The 16,409-nt window shown below is 32.8% G+C and overlaps 1 protein-coding gene across 1 annotated transcript; it reads right to left on the bottom strand.

Annotated features, from left to right (window-relative positions):
- Nucleotides 1–336: 336 nt before the first annotated feature.
- LOC114327792 (DNA polymerase iota) lies at nucleotides 337–14,923 on the bottom strand. Its single transcript, XM_028276502.2, has 2 exons — nucleotides 14,746–14,923; nucleotides 337–2,217 (listed from the first exon to the last, which is right to left on the bottom strand). Exon 2 carries the CDS (start codon nucleotides 2,215–2,217, stop codon nucleotides 529–531), a length of 1,689 nt encoding a protein of 562 aa, XP_028132303.1. The 5' UTR covers nucleotides 14,746–14,923; the 3' UTR covers nucleotides 337–528.
- Between the last annotated feature and the right edge of the window lie 1,486 nt (nucleotides 14,924–16,409).

Below are 16,409 nucleotides of genomic sequence, written 5' to 3'. Positions count from 1 at the left end.
TTGGTAACTCCACTAGTTATAGCCAGGAATTTTTAAAACATTCCGACATATTTTGATAATATATTGGCCTATTTTCTTTATATTTAGGTATATTTATGTTGATAAACTTAGTAATTAGATTTGTAGAAATTACTTACTAAATAATTATTTTAACATTAGACACAAACACTTGTTTCGGCTATTCTTTTCCGGTTAATTGATAACGATGGATTTATACTAATTACAATACGATAAGATAATGATTAGACAAATTGCTTCTTAATTACATGTGTTCAGCTCGAAGGTTTGGAAAAGACTGAAAATTCAAAATTATATGAAATAAAAAATACGCTCTAGTATTATACTCAATAATATATTGTAAATGTGAAAATAAACTTAAGAATAGTATACCACAGTAAGAATAAAATAATATAAACAAAAAAATAATAGTTTCTTAATCGAATCAACAGCTTAAAAAATTTGATTTTAGTGTTGAGTGTATATATGTAAAAAGAGAGGTATCTTAATTTTTTATATATCTAGCCTCTATCACATTTTAGTAAAATAATTCAATATATTATTAGATTTAAATCTCTTATTTTTCTGAAATCTTTTTTCTGATTGTTGATCTCTTTTATATTCTTCCCAAAGCTCGTTTTGTAACTCACTAGGCAATTCTTGGAACACAGAATGATCAACATTCGGGGGGCATTTTATATCCAAATTATTGTTAATTGCCGATGAACTACTCTCGGACTCGTCAGTACTTTCTGGTATTTTCGTACTAGAAATGTCAAAGCTTATAGCGTCTGAGCTCAAATGTAAGGCAGCTACTGGTAGATCTGTAGGTGAATCTAGATGGCTATGAGATATTTTATATTTTTTTGACGGAGGCTCTATATCACATTCAGGAGGTATAATCAAAGTTGCAGGTACTGTTTTACATAATGCACTACTTGTAACATTATTATGGATGTCTGTAACAGATTGTACTTCTATATCTTTCTTAATAAAGTTGGTCAGTATGTTTCCAGTAGTTGGTTTTTCTAAAAATTTCGTAAATGCCAATCCCAAGAGAGTTAGGTGGTAAGGTTTCTTTGGATCCACTAATTTATTAAATAGATGCATTATCACTGTCATTATTTTTTTAATATTATTCTCCGGGAGTTGAGAACTTATGAGAGTATTAAATAAGGATGGACTTATATTACATTGTTTTGTTTCACGTGTACTACTTCTTTTCTTTTCCCTATCAAATCTCCTTATAGTTAACTTGATTGTTTTTGGCAACCTCCCGTCCTCTACCAATAAAATAATTAGTCTATTTAACAGATGTTCCAGTTTTTCACGAACTTCCTTTTCAGCACTTAAAGCTCTACAACTGTCCTCAATTCCTATACTTTGTGGCTTCCCAGAAGACTTAACAACAGTTTCATCTATTCCGAAACTAAGGGTTTGTACCAACTTGGCTTTTTCGGGCCCTAAAAGATCACTCAAGATAGTAAAGTGGGTCTTTTGAAGATCTTCAACAGTCACTATATTTATAGTTTTAAGTTGTTCAGAAAGAGTATAACCAATACCAGGAATTTTAGATACTGAAGATAAGCTGAGCATAAGTTCTACACCATTATGAGGAAATACAACAGTTTGTTGATCAGGTTTGTGAACACTCCCTACAATTTTAGCTAATAGTTTATTGTGACCTATGCCTGCACTTGTAGTTAACTGTAATTCAGATTTAATCTTATCTCGTATCTCTTGTGCTATCGTGGTACCTATCTGAAGCCTTCTGGTACAACCACAATCACATAAATCACTGTCATCGCCAAATATATGTCCAATTGTACTTATATCAATAATGTTCTCAAGCCTTTCAGCCACCAACTCTGTAACATCTATAAAATTCTCATCAAGGCCTAGTCTCTCTACCACTCTGGAATAATTTTGTAACAATGCAGTAACTTCATAAGATTTTTGCCTGTAGTCATGAAGGTCTTCACCATTCACCAAAACCATATTCGGACATTGTTTTAGCGCTTCACTAATTAAAACACATTTATTTACTCCTTGACTTCTAGCTATGTAGTTGGTAGTAACTATTATATTTTTTTGTTGGATACCTAAAGGAACTTGCTGAAGCTTCGGGTTCTTAATCATTTCAACCTGAGCATAAAAACAGTCAATATCAATGTGGATGATAGTTCTTGAATGGTCTTCAAGTGATTTTAGCATTTCCATCTAAAACAAAAAATATAATTTTTCCACCATGCCAAAAACTGTGCCTAAAGCAATTAAAGAAATAACAGTTAAACCAAAATAACATAAATTCTTGACTAATTTTCTGGATGACCTATATGTGGATCCATCTGTATGTTTTGCTACCCTTGTAGGTAGCCTCTACGAAAGAATGGGAGACTCATGCAAAGGCTACTGTAACTCTGGTAGTCAATATACCTGGAGGTGAAAACCAAAAGTCAGATAGGTATTCACGCACAGTAACTCAATTACTAAATGCATTCGGAGGTGAAACATGAATCCAGGGGAAATGAGAATTTTTTAATGTTAATCGCTAAAAAAGAGAACTTGTTTTTTTATTTTATAGCTTTGACCATTAGTTATACAGCAAGTCATGTATTATATAGATCAGGTTGATTAATAGTGTGTGTGTTTAGAAACTGCCTTGTTACTAAGTAAAGTCAGGTGTATTGTCTTCACAAAGAGTCACATATTAGTTCCCAATGACTGCAGTATCTCAGGTGAATACTAATCCAACGATTTTTTGAATGTAAAAGTGAGTACAGTAGAACCCCGCTAATTCGAACCAATGGAAAGTGAAAAAAATTAAAAAATTCAAGACAAAAACTTAAAAACATGTTCATTATACTGGGTTGGGATAAAGTATGGAACCAAGCAAATATCTTTGAAACGAAAAAAAAAACAATATGTATGAAACTTTGCATGAAAGTATAGTGACGCAAAAGGCATCTGTTGCCATAGTTTTTGTTACTACTCCACTTCCGGTTTCACCGGAAATACCCTTAACTTATTTAATTTAAATGGAACACCCTGTATATTTTTGCGGAGTTTAAAGGAACTTGTTATATTTAATTCATAGATACCAAATTTGGTAGAAAAAATTTGTTAAAAAGTGTCTGTAGAAAATTTTTTGTATTAATACAACGTTGTATTAAATCAACAAGTACCATCTATACTGCAGACTAAAATTGTTGTTTACATGCACTGCATGACTTATTTGAATTTAGGTAAAACTGTTACATACTGAACTAATTGACAGAAATAAGTTTTTTTATATATAAGGTGTCCCAAAAGTAGTGGAACGGTCGAATATTTCGCGAACTAAACATCGGATCGAAAAACTGAAAAATACGTGTTCAATCATTTTCAAAAATCTATCCAATGACACCAAACACCAACCCCCACTACACCCCCTGGAGGTGGGGTGGAGGGTAACTTTAAAATCTCAAATGGAAACCCCTAGTTTTTGTTGCAGATTTGGATTCGTTACGTAAAAGTAAGCAACTTTTATTCAAGACATTTTTTCGAACTGTGGATAGATGGCGCTATAATTGGAAAAAACGATTTTTCCTGATACCATAGGTAAATTATAGAAACTGTCTAATATCTCGAGAAATACACTTGCAAATGAGAAACTAAAAAAGAGGTTTTTAATATTTTTCGAAAACCTATCGATAAACGCCAACATGACAGTCCAACCCACCCCCTGGAGGTGGGGTGGGGGTAAATTTAAAATCTTAAATAGCAACCCCTACTTTTTATTGCAGATTCGATTTTGTCATGAAAAATTAAGCAACATTTATTCGAAACATTTTTTAAAATTGCTGATAAATGGCGCTAATAAATCGTATTTTTCCAATTAAAGCGCCATCTATCAACAATTCTAAAAAATGTTTCGAATAAATGTTGCTTAGGTTTTCATGACAAATCCGAATCTGCAATAAAAAGTGGGGGTTGCTATTTAAGATTTTAAAGTTACCCCCCCACCCCACCTCCAGTGGGTGGACGGTCATGTTTGGTGTTTATCGATAGGTTTTCAAAAAATATTAAAAACCTCTTTTTTAGTTTCCCATTTGGAAGTGTATTTCTCGAGATATTAGACCGTTTCTATAATTTACCTATGGTATCAGGATAAATCGTTTGTCCCAATTATAGCGCCATCTATCCACAGTTTGAAAAAATGTCTTGAATAAAAGTTGCTTACTTTTACGTAACGAATCCCAATCTGCAAGAAAAACTAGGGGTTTCCATTTAAGATTTTAAAGTTACCCCCCACCCCACCTCCAGGGGGTGTAGTGGGGGTTGGTGTTTAATGTCATTGGATAGATTTTTGAAAATGATTGAAAACATATTTTTCAGTTTTTCGATCCGATGTTTAGTTCGCGAAATATTCGACCGTTCCACTACTTTTGGGACACTCTGTATAATGGCTTTGGCTTAGCCAATTAGCCAGACTGTTTGTTTTTTGTATGGTATTTTACCATATATATTTTGTAAATTAATTTAATCATCTACGCCTACTTATAATATAAATTTACAGAGTGTTATAATTATAATATTCATGGATACATTTTTCAATTTTGTGTGATATGTTTACAATTATTTTTAATTTTATTAACTAAGCCTATTTAAAATTTAAATTTACAGGACGTTACATATCGATACATTTTTGGCAAAGTAACGTAAGTGACATTTTTGGCGAAAGTCATGTTTTTCCATAGGCTTACTATACTTTGGCAGTACCTTCTGAACAATAATAGCGTCAGTTTAATGAAAAAACATGATTTTTAAAAATGTCACGTACGTTACTTTGCCATAAATGTATCGATATTTGTAAAGACATTTTAACGTCTGCTTATTATTTGAAAAAATAATTTCATTTAAATTAATAGGTAAGGGGCAATTTAGATCAACTAACACTTCATATATTATTTTAATATTTTGTCTGTACTGTCCATACTCCAATATGAGGTACTGTAGATCTCCAATTCCATCACAGGCGAAATGTGGGTTATCACTGATACCTATGCTGTGTTTGTATGCTGGGGTTAGTGCGTGATTTGATCCTATTCTATTTAACGTTTTTATAAATAACCTATTCGACTCATTTTTAAACCATATCTCATTGGGAATTAGTGGTTGGCAATTTCTAAAATTTATTCCCGTTGTACTTTGGTTGTACAAACGTTGCCAATTTGTTTTGCAATTGTTTTTACTGATATTATCTATATCGGTTACGGGTAGAAGTATGTTGTTTATGTTTCGTTTGGTTAATGCTGCAGATTTAGCTAATTTGACTTCTTCATTTCCTAATATTCCAGAATGTCCCCTAACCCAACAAATAATAATTGAACTGCCCGAGGAACTAATATAATATATTCTCGTAATTTCTATTTCAATGTGGTTTATGTTTTTTGTCGATTGGATGGAAGTGAGTTTGTCCACAATGCTTCTACAATCGGTGAAAATGATATAACTGTCCATACCAATAGAGGCTATATATTTTAACGCAAGTAATAAAGCTGATAATTCGGCAGTATAATATATTGAAGCTTCATTAGGCAATTGGCATGATTCTTTGTATTCAGAATTTCAGTGATATATTGCACATACGGTTTTATTTTGAATTTTGGAGCCGTCAGTAAAAATATATTGAAACATAGGCCACCTGTCTTTAATTATCTTGTTGATAATACTGCCTGGAAGGTTTGAATCCATGTAATATGTTTGTATTACCTTGGAAAAGAGAATTTCAGGAGGTTTAGTGTAAATTGGAGGTATTTTATTTTTGTACATTTGGTCTTCATACATTGTCAATTTCCTGTAGCTTTCAACATATATGGGGTTTTTTTAGTACACCAATATTTGTGGCTTAAATCTAATATACTCAAGTTACGAATAGTTCTTAAGTAGCTGACGTTTTTTGAGATAGCTCTAGCTACAAACTTATCTGTACAGAACTGTCTGCGTAGAGTAAGTGGTGGTTCCTAGCTTCAATTTCAATAATAGTAATAGGAGTAGATTTTAAGTAACCAAGACAAAGTCTCAAACATTTATTCCTTTGGATTTCAACTTTATTAAGATATCCTGTTGACGCAGACCCATATAAATGACAACTATAGTCGAAAATTAGTCGAATCATTGAGCGATAGAATAGCAATGCAATATTCGGGTCAGCTCCCCAACCGGTTCAACGAAAAGCTCTAAGGATATTCATAAAATTTTCTGATTTCTTTATAATAGAATGAATTTGATCCTTCCATAACAATTTACGATCCAAATACGTCCCAAGATATTTAACACAATTTTTGATCGGAAATTCTATTTTACCTAATTTGAAAGTGCCTTGAGGAACTTGGCGTTTTTTTGAGAAAAAACAAATTTCAGTCTTTGTGGTAAATATTGATAAGCCTAGAGAATGGTAATCATTTTTTACACAATCTAATGTAAATTTAAGTTGACGCCTACAAATGTCTAGGGAAGAATGGGAGGTGTATAACACGACACCATCTGCAAATTGTAATATATTAGAGTTCGGAGGTACTATCTGTTCTAAATCTATATTGTACCGGGTGTCCCAATAAGAATGGCTCTCGGCCATATCTCAGGAACCGTTTATAGTAGAGCTTTGAAATAAAAAATTTTATAACAAAAGTTGCCTCAGGAAAAGCCTGGAAATTATTTTCATAATTGTGGGTCCACCGCTAGAGGGCGTAATTGAATATCAAAAATAAAAAAATCTAAATTTTACAAAATTTTCCTAAGGAAGGGACACTGGAAATCCAATTATTGTATTCTTCATCAAATTCTCCGCATATTTGATTTAACAAGTTTATCTCTACCTTTGCAAATAAGAGGTGGGGGTGAGTGGGAACATTGTTATGAAAAAATGGCTATAAGTCCGGTTCTGCTAAATCAAATTTTGAAAACTGGGTCTTGTTGAAGACAGATCTTTTTCTTCAATGTAAGCGTGATAATTTTGAACCATCCTAATAAGTAATAAGCCAGCTGGGAGGCGTTATTTAATTTTTTTCAGAAATCTAGTCTTCTTTGGAAAATATTAAATACAAGTATGCATTTTTAATCATACTTTATAAAATTAGATTAAATTCGCAATAGAATAGCGAAAACCGCATGTCGATACCTTTTTTCTATCTCAAGATATCTCGAGAAACGTGTAAATTTTATACATAACTGTTACTATCACCGGTAAACTAAGTTAATGAAAAGTAGTGTGCTGTGGAAAAAAACAAAATAACATTTTCCAGATGTCAACGTATAAAAATATAATTAATTAAAACAACAATATAAAGAGAAACAATACTATTAAAATTAAATATAACACAGAACAAAAAGAACTACTTAGTGACGACCTAAATATTCAAATTGTTGCCCATCATACACTACTCTAGAATACATTATCCAGAGAATACTAAACGCCATTCAAAGCATATCGAGAGCAGAAATTGAGACTGCTGTTCAATCTACTCTTGAAAGAGTAAATGTTTGCAACGAAAATGATGGGCAAAAATTTGAACGTTTATGTCATCACTAAATAGTTGTTTTTATTTCTTTGTAATAGGGCTTTTCAACACTTCTCATTTGTTTCGAGCCTCTGTCATATGCCGTATAATCCGTGTATAATATTAATATACGAGATATGAACGAGGCTCGAAACAAATGAGAAGCGTTGAAAAGACCTAATATACGTTGACAGCTGGAAAATGTTTCTTTGTTGTTTCCATAGCACACTACTTTTAATGAATTTCATTTACCGGTGACAGTAACAGTTATGTTTTTAAATTTACACGTTTTGTAAGATATCTCGAGATAGAAAAAAGGTATTAACATGCGGTTTTCGCTATTCTGTTGCTAATTTTATCTAATTTTGTAATATGGTATTAAAAATGCATGTTTGTATTTAATATTTTCCAAGGAACACTAGATTTCTGAAAAAAATTAAATAACGCCTTCTAGCTGGCATATTACTCAGTAAGTTGGTTTAAAATCATAACTTTTACATTGACGAAAAAGATCTGTCTTCAACAAGACCAATTTTGCAAAATTTTATTAAGCAGAACCGGACTCACAGCCAGTTTTTCATAACAAGGTTCCCACTCACCCCCACCTCTTATTTCCAAAGTTAGACCTAAACTTGTCAAATCAAATATGCGTAGAATTTTATGAAGAACACGACGATCGGATTTCCAGTGCCCCTTCATTAGGAAAATTTTGTAAAATTTAGATTTTTTAATTTTTGATATTCAATTACGCCCTCTAGCGGTGGTCCCACAATTATGAAAATAATTTCCAGGCTTTTCCTGAGGCAACTTTTGTTATAAAATTTTTTATTTCAAAGCTCTACTATAAACGGTTCCTGAGATATGGCCGAGAGCCATTCTTATTGGGACACCCGGTACAATGAAAAAAGAAGTGGACTTAAAATGCTACCCTGTGGTATACCTATATTCGTTAACCTTGGTGGTAAAAGTTTCTCGTTTATTTTTAAGTAAGTTAATCTATTCTTGTACAAGGATACAATGAAATTTGAAATTTTAACTGGAATTCCAAGATCTAATTTTTTATAAAGAATATCTAAATTTATGTTATCAAACATATCAGAAATAAGTTGTATTAAAAATGGTTCATTAAAGTGAAAAAGATGGTTGTCCGAACAGGTTGTCCCCCAATTAGTTCGGATTTTCGTGGTTCTACTGTAGTTGACACTCTTACCACTGCATTAGGTACCAAGGCAAAAGTGACGTGCAGTGTATTTGAATTTCACAACTATATTTTATTTGGATTGTTTAGGTTGGTTTTTCCAGAGTTGTCCAAATTGTAGTACAGTAGAACCTCGATTATCCGTCAGGGCACCGGACCAAGGGTATGCCGGATAATCGAAAAGACAGTTAACAGAACATTAAAAAATATTAAAAATTCATAGTACAACTCTCAAATTTCACTTGTATGTTTTGTTGACAATATAAGAGACATTTGTGTTCGTACAATCGAATCAATTTAAAATATTCTGAAATCTTTGTTTGTTTTACTGTTGCTTCAGATTTTGCGACGGCTGAATATCTTAATTGGCATAAGATCATGCAGTCTACTTTATTGGCTTCTTCTTGTTGAGAATACCACTCGATGAATTATTGCATGTGCGATGCAGCTACTCTAGATTATTTACGCAAACCTTTGTCAGTGTTATAATAGGTTCATCAACATATGGCCGGTCCGGAATAAGAATGACGTAACTGCAAAAAGCCAAATTTCTCAGGAGAGCAAAAAAAGATTTTTAAATATTTAAAATAGGGATTAAATGAGAAGTAATCGTCCAGGAGCATCGGTATGGCGTTTATTTTTAAAATGATGGCTTTTATTTTTATCACTATTGGTTTAAATTTCATTATCTTAATTTAATCTCCCCGTTTTCAACCCTTTTTACAGTTGCGTCATTCCTCACCTAAAAATATTTAAAATAGTGATTAAATAAAAAGTAACCCTCCGGAGCATCGGCATGCCGTTTATTCGTACAATGATAGATTTTAGTTTCATCGCTATCGGTTAAAATTTCATTATCTTAATTTAATCCCCCATTTTCACCCCAATCTACAGTTGCGTCATTCTTGATTTTAAAATTTTTCTGTACAAAAAAACTATTTTTATATACTTAGTATGCCATTTATTGTTACCGCAATGGCTTTTGTTTTCAACCCTATTTATAGTTGCGTCATTATTTATCTGAAACAAGGTCTAAAATGGTGCTTATTTCAATAACGACGCCACTACCCTGTAGTGGCTCAGCACATACTTAGAGTTCTGTCACTTTTGTATCATCTGTACACAGTATTTTAGAAGTTAATTACTCAATAAACAGGAATTGACAAAATTTGCAGTTACATCATTCTTATTCCGGACTGGCGATATCTACAGTCAAATTCCAAGTCTGGGTCAACTTCTGAATCTGTTTGGTCCGCTTTTGTTGCCATTTCAACGATTTCTTTATCTGTCAGCAATGGATAGCCATTTGTGTCCTCATCACAAATCAAATTAACTTTTTTTTTATTTTTTTACATCAAAATTTTTGCTTATGTAGTCAATACAACGTCTGTATGTACCCTGACGGTTAACAGAGGTGACGGTTAATGGAGAGACGGATAATCGAGGTTCCACTGTATTTAATTTTAAGTCTTTTTTATTGTGATAATAAATTGTCAAGAAAGCTTGAAACTTATTCCTCAGCTTATCTCTAAATTCAAAATTTGGAAAATATGGTGAATGAAGAACCAGTTGCAGCAGCAATTCATCTCAACTAATTCCAACAACAGTCCTCAGAAATTGAAAACTGATGGAATACAATAGTCAATTAACCCATTAACGCCTACCAGTACCATATGGAGCCAACAAATTGCGTACGCATTGGAATCTATTTACAATATTGTTAGTTCAAGGTTACCTCTTCTTGAATTAACAACTCAAATTTAGTTTTATACCTATTTTCCAGTGTAATAAATTTTTGAATTTACTATTTATTCATTTATTTATTTATTCACGGGCAAGCCCTATTCAGATATAAATGTTACAGTGTTCTAAATTATATAACATAATTATACAATTATATAACATTAATGTTAACCAATTATATAACACAAATTACCATAATATAACATAACAAAGTGGTTTGAGAAAAAATAACTCTATGCCTAGTACAGTTACAAAAAAGAAAAAAAAAGAATAAGATAACATTAGGTCAGTACAATTACAAACAAAAGATATCACCTAAATCAATTCAGAAATGTTCCAAGGTATAATGGTTTTGAGTTATCTAATACATACAGGTCATGTAACACTAATCACAATACAAAAGCTCTGGCCGAAAATATTAAAAAGGTAAAAAGTTAGGGAAGAAATATGGTTTTTAAAGCGGGAAACTGATATATTAAAAATTTCGAGGTTATTTAATGAGTTAGCTAATCGAAGAGTTCTAGGAATAAATGTGTTGTAAGAATAATTGAATCTATGAAAAGAGACATAAAAGGTTTGCACCTGCCTAGTCAAACGATTGGGGACAAACAGAGATATTTTGGAGAGAAGCTCGGGGCAGTTACACAACCCGTTGATAATTTTAAATAAAATTATTAAGTCTCTTTGTTTTCTGCGTACCTCAAGAAGAGGTAAGTTCAGTATGCGCTCTAATACAGAATAGTCGTAGTATACATGCATCTTAGTGGCAGTATATCTCAGAAAATTGTGTTGGACAGCCTCAAGTTTCAGTTTATGAGTAAAGTAATAGGGGGACCAAATTGTGGAACAGTAATCGAAATGAGATCTAACCAGGGAGAAATCAAGGGATTTAATAGCTGAGATGTTTGTGAAGTCTCTGGTGGTTCTTTTTTTAAAGCCAAGCATCTTCATAGACTTCTGTATTGTATTGGAAATTTGTGATTTATAGCTAAGGGCGGAGTCAAGGATCACACCTAGATCCCTAGTTTCGGAAGCAGAATGTAAAGTCAGATTATTTATACTATATTCGAAGATGATTGGATGATGAGTTCGGTGGAAACAAAGAATATGGCATTTGGATGCATTCAAACACATACCATTTTGCATACACCAGTTAGATAGGCGATCAATATCACCTTGTAGACTAAGTGAATCAGCCTCACATGTGATTATTTTAAAACATTTTAAATCATCAGCGAATAACAAAGTTTCACTTACTTGGAAACAGGGTATTAGATCATTGATAAATATATTAAACAACAGAGGTCCCAAGTGTGATCCTTGTGGTACACCTGAGGTAACAGAGATGGTATGAGAATAGTGATGATTAACCCTGACAATTTGTGATCTTTGCGTAAGATAGCTCTTGAGCCACTTCAATATAAGGCCATCAACTCCATATAAATAAAGTTTATGAATCAAGAGCTCATGATTAACTTTGTCGAAAGCTTTGGAAAAGTCAGTATACAGAGTCAACTTGTAAACCCCTCTCAAGAGCATCTGTCAAAAAATCAACATATGTTATGAGACCCAATTCTGCTGATTTTTTGGATGTAAATCCAAATTGTTAGGCCCCTATAATTGGCGAGAAGTCATAACTTAAATAATCGGAAATAATGCTATCAAAAACTTTAGGAATAGCACTAAGAATACAAATGGGACAATAGTTACCTATATCCGATTTTCGACCTGATTTATAATTATTTTAATTTACGGTTGGTTTTGATTGTGCCAAAATATGGACATTCGTTTCGTGTAAGTGTTTTATTTATTACAGACAAAAATATGATTGTTCCCGAATGGAATAGCGAGGCAGTTTGTCAGATATGTCAATTTCACTATTATTTTTTTAGTTTTCTTATTTTTATAGGAATTGCTTTGAAAGAAAAGTAATAATGATGTTTCTGCCATTTACATATGAGGCGGGTTTTATTGATAATCTAAATCGTAACGTAACCAGCTATCTTCAGGTGCGGAAATTGTATTCTCGAAAGATACTAGAATCGAAGGCACTGCTGAAGACACGATCGTAGAAGAAACCACTTAGATCCACCCCATACTAGCAGAGTAATTCTACCTGCGCCAACTTCAACTGATGGGAGGTCTAATTATGTTCACGTGGCAGCAAAAGGCAGATGTTTGCGAAGAAAGGGATTTGGTTCCTACAGTATATGATTTCCCAGAGTTTGATTACTCAAGGATGCTGGTTCAAGCCCCTCAGAACTTTTTGGATCACACCAACTAGACCTGTTAAAAGGTTTGCAAGGCAGGAGAAAAAAAAACATTGTTGTACCAAGGCCAAAAATATTGTTTCACAATACTGTTGTTAATAAGTGGCACTGATTTGATAGATAGCGATGTATCTTCCAAATGGATGTTCCAAAAAATTGGCCTATTTTTACATACCTAGTGGACACGAAAAAATGCATGGAAGTTGTATAGAAAATCTGGTCATAACATTAGCCAATTGGAATATACATGGACTATTATGTATAATAGTCTATCTTAGTCTTGTATTATGTATAATTAGTCTTAGTCTATCTTACGAGATACTAGTCAAATGTATATATTGTTTGTTTTTTAACCAAGAGGAGTGATTCAAATTTACCACGCTGTATTGCTTGTTTGTAATTGGTCCAACCGCAGGCAAGTTTACTCCACTGTTATAAAATTTTGACACCAATGACATTTATCAAATTTTGACACTAGTAACATTTCACAGGTTAATTAAGTTATATCAGCAATTTTTGTGTTTTCTGTGTTATTCCTTTAATTTTTAAATTGTTAGACTGCTTTTACATAAAAAGCAGTTATTTTTGGAACTCTTTAGCGACGTAATAATTTAATATAATATTTATGGATCAATGTTGAGGGCCGACTAGATCAACCAAAAAAGAAGATGTATTTGGTTATTATTCTAGTGACTTTCTTGGATGTGAATCTGTCTTTTTAGTTTACTCCTCCTGGTTAAAAAATAAACAATAGTAAGACATAAAATCACACCAAAAGCATCAGAAAGAGCGTCCGTAACTGCAAGAAGCGACTTTTGAATTGGAGATATTCGGTACAGGGGGTTAAATCATTTTGTGGTTTCTGTACCAGAAAACAAAAGAATAAGATGTGCACGGATTGGATTTTTAAGCAGAGGGAGAACAATGTGCTGCAAATATGATGGGGCCCTTTATATGAACTGTTTTTGCAATTTTCATACCAAGTAACTTTTAACGAACATCTATCGGGTTCGTGCCTAGTGGTCCCATATGGGAACAGTCTTTTTCTCAGTTATTATTTTATTTACAAACAATTTTCTTCTTATGTTTTGTACAGAATACTGTTACATTTAAAGATTTTTAATAAATTTTGTCTTGAAAAAGAATTGAACATGCTCAATATTTTCACTTTTAAATCTTCAAAGTAGTTGAACCAGAATTGAATGTGTAAACTTATTCATTACTTTTACAGTCAATAGTCTGTAACGAAACATAAAACGCAGGGTTATAAAAACTGTGATTGTCGTGGAAATAATATTAAATCTCTAATAGAAGATTTAAACATTTGTGGTATAACAGGAAAAGACATAAAATTGAAAATTAAAAGTATCCGAACTCGTTATACTTGTGAGTTAACAAATCAGATCGACCAAAAATGGCTCCTAAGAATTGTCTTCTTAAAACGTTCCATGAGGATGACATACATGCAAGCCATACGATGCCTTTCATGTATGGTGGACGAGGCGTGCATGTTTGCCATTGATTATACACATTTTAAATAATATTACATATTATGTATTTCTTATGTCAGTCATAAGTATAAGTCTTAGGATCAGACACCCGCACGCAATGTGTTTATACCCATCGCATCCACCAACGACAGACTATCTTAGCTTCTTTTTCTATAATTCTTTTATTAAATGATCACATATTAATGCAACTCCTAAACGCATAACTTCATTTGATGACATCTTTCGAAGAATACTTTATGTGTTGAAAGCTCACTTTCCAGATACCCTGTAAATAGCATTGCTTTCATTTCTGCTCCTTTCAACCAAAGTGATTCAATTCGGTTGAACCATGTAATTTCGCCTTTAAACAACATTTAAAAAAAAACCAATATCTTTCGCTCTTTTATCATAGATAAAACGCAGCAAGAATCAAAAACTTGTTAAATTTAAAAACATAAAACTGAAAATGGAAATGTAATAATATACAGTTATTAATTTTTACTTACCTTGTTTTATGAACTAAAAAAGTACTTGGTGATAACACTTGTGTTTAAAATTAAAACCAAATATATCCTCTGTGTTTTCGGGTTGTTTTTTGTACAAATTTTTGAAAAACAACAAAAACTTTTTTAACGCATTAGTAGTTGTCAACGTTTCTAAAGAAGTGAGGTTGGAAATTTCCATCGATATTAAATCGATGGTTGCTGTTCCGATCGTACAATCGATTTCTCGATAAACTCGGTCGCAGCAGGCTGCGTTCACCAGAAATAATCGGTTTAAGGCGGCGCCAGATATGCGGTATTTGGCAAATACTGAACAAGTGCTTGCTAAATATCAAATATTTGAGTGCTCATGAAGTGTTCGTTAAACGGCAAGCACCTTGCACCACATATTCGAGATTTTTCGTATATCGAGCCACTGTGGGAACAGCAAATATATTCTAAACGAACAAAAAAAGGTACAGAATGGATAGTGATACAGAGCTTCTTATAAATTCAGCTGCTTTTGTCATTATGTCTGGTGGAAGTTTATTATTAAATAGCAGAAAAAATCAATTTGCATTCCATATTATAGGTTCATTTTCATATGCATCCAAAAATTGTAAAATACGTTCATTGGTCCACTCCATATTTATTATTTTCAATATTTTCTACACTCTGTGACAATAACTAAACTACTTTAATATACGTTATAAACTTTAACCTAACCTAAAAAACTTGCTTGTGCTTGCAAAAATATGTGGATGACACTAAAAATATTCAAACGGCGAATATTTGTTTACTTTGAAGTGTTGAAATGTTAATATATGTGTTGAAAAGACCGACAACGTACGGGAACACGACAAATATTCGACAAGCACTAAAATTGGTCAATGCCAAATAGCAAGCAACCCATCCACACTAATAGGCAAATAGCAAGCATTTGCTCGGTATTTGCCAAATACCGCATATCTGGCGCCGCCTTTAAGTTTCAACTAAACAGCTATGTTGTAGCGCTTTAAAAGTACGTTTAGTCTGGTGAATGGTATTTTTCCGTTTGACACTTTCATAGTTATTTTTTTTGTGTTTCCACCTGTTCTATGCTTAGACAAGGAAAAAAGAGAGGACGGGTAACACTCATTTAACACACACATTCCAAAAGTGAAGCCAGGGCCCTGATTCTAATTCATTTCGACAGTCGCAATTTCATTTCGACACCGCCATGACAGCCGCAGAATATAGCGATTCTAAAATTATTCATTTCGATATTAGTTACAACTGGGGATATTAACCTTATCATGTTGAGACTGCTCAGAATTTGGGTTGGCGCTCCCGTTTATTGGAACTTGTTGATAGTCTGGGAAAATTATCGAAAAAATGCCATTTTTGGGAAAAATTATTTACCAGCTATTTTATTGCTAAAATCGAATCTTAAGATTGCATATACAGTGCGTCCATAAAGTAACGCATAAATTCATTATTTCGTAAACCAGCGACATTAATGAAAAATCCTGAAACGGGTCGATTTTTATTTTTAGATTCAGATTTTTTGGCATATATATCATACTAGTGACGTCATCCATCTGGGCGCGATGACGTAATCGATGATTTTTTTAAATGAGAATGGTCATGTGATAGCTCATTTGAAAGGGTATTCAATTCTCTATTCACTAATATAAACATTTACCTAA

This window comes from Diabrotica virgifera, chromosome 1 (assembly GCF_917563875.1).
Source record: "Diabrotica virgifera virgifera chromosome 1, PGI_DIABVI_V3a".
Classification (NCBI taxonomy): domain Eukaryota; kingdom Metazoa; phylum Arthropoda; class Insecta; order Coleoptera; family Chrysomelidae; genus Diabrotica; species Diabrotica virgifera.
The sequence above is the reverse complement of the archived record's forward strand: the minus strand, read 5'-3'. Positions and strand labels throughout refer to the sequence as shown.

Coding starts and splice junctions, on each gene's coding strand:
- LOC114327792 (XM_028276502.2), bottom strand. CDS start 2,217: ATGGAAATGCTAAAATCACTTGAAGACCATTCAAGAACTATCATCCAC.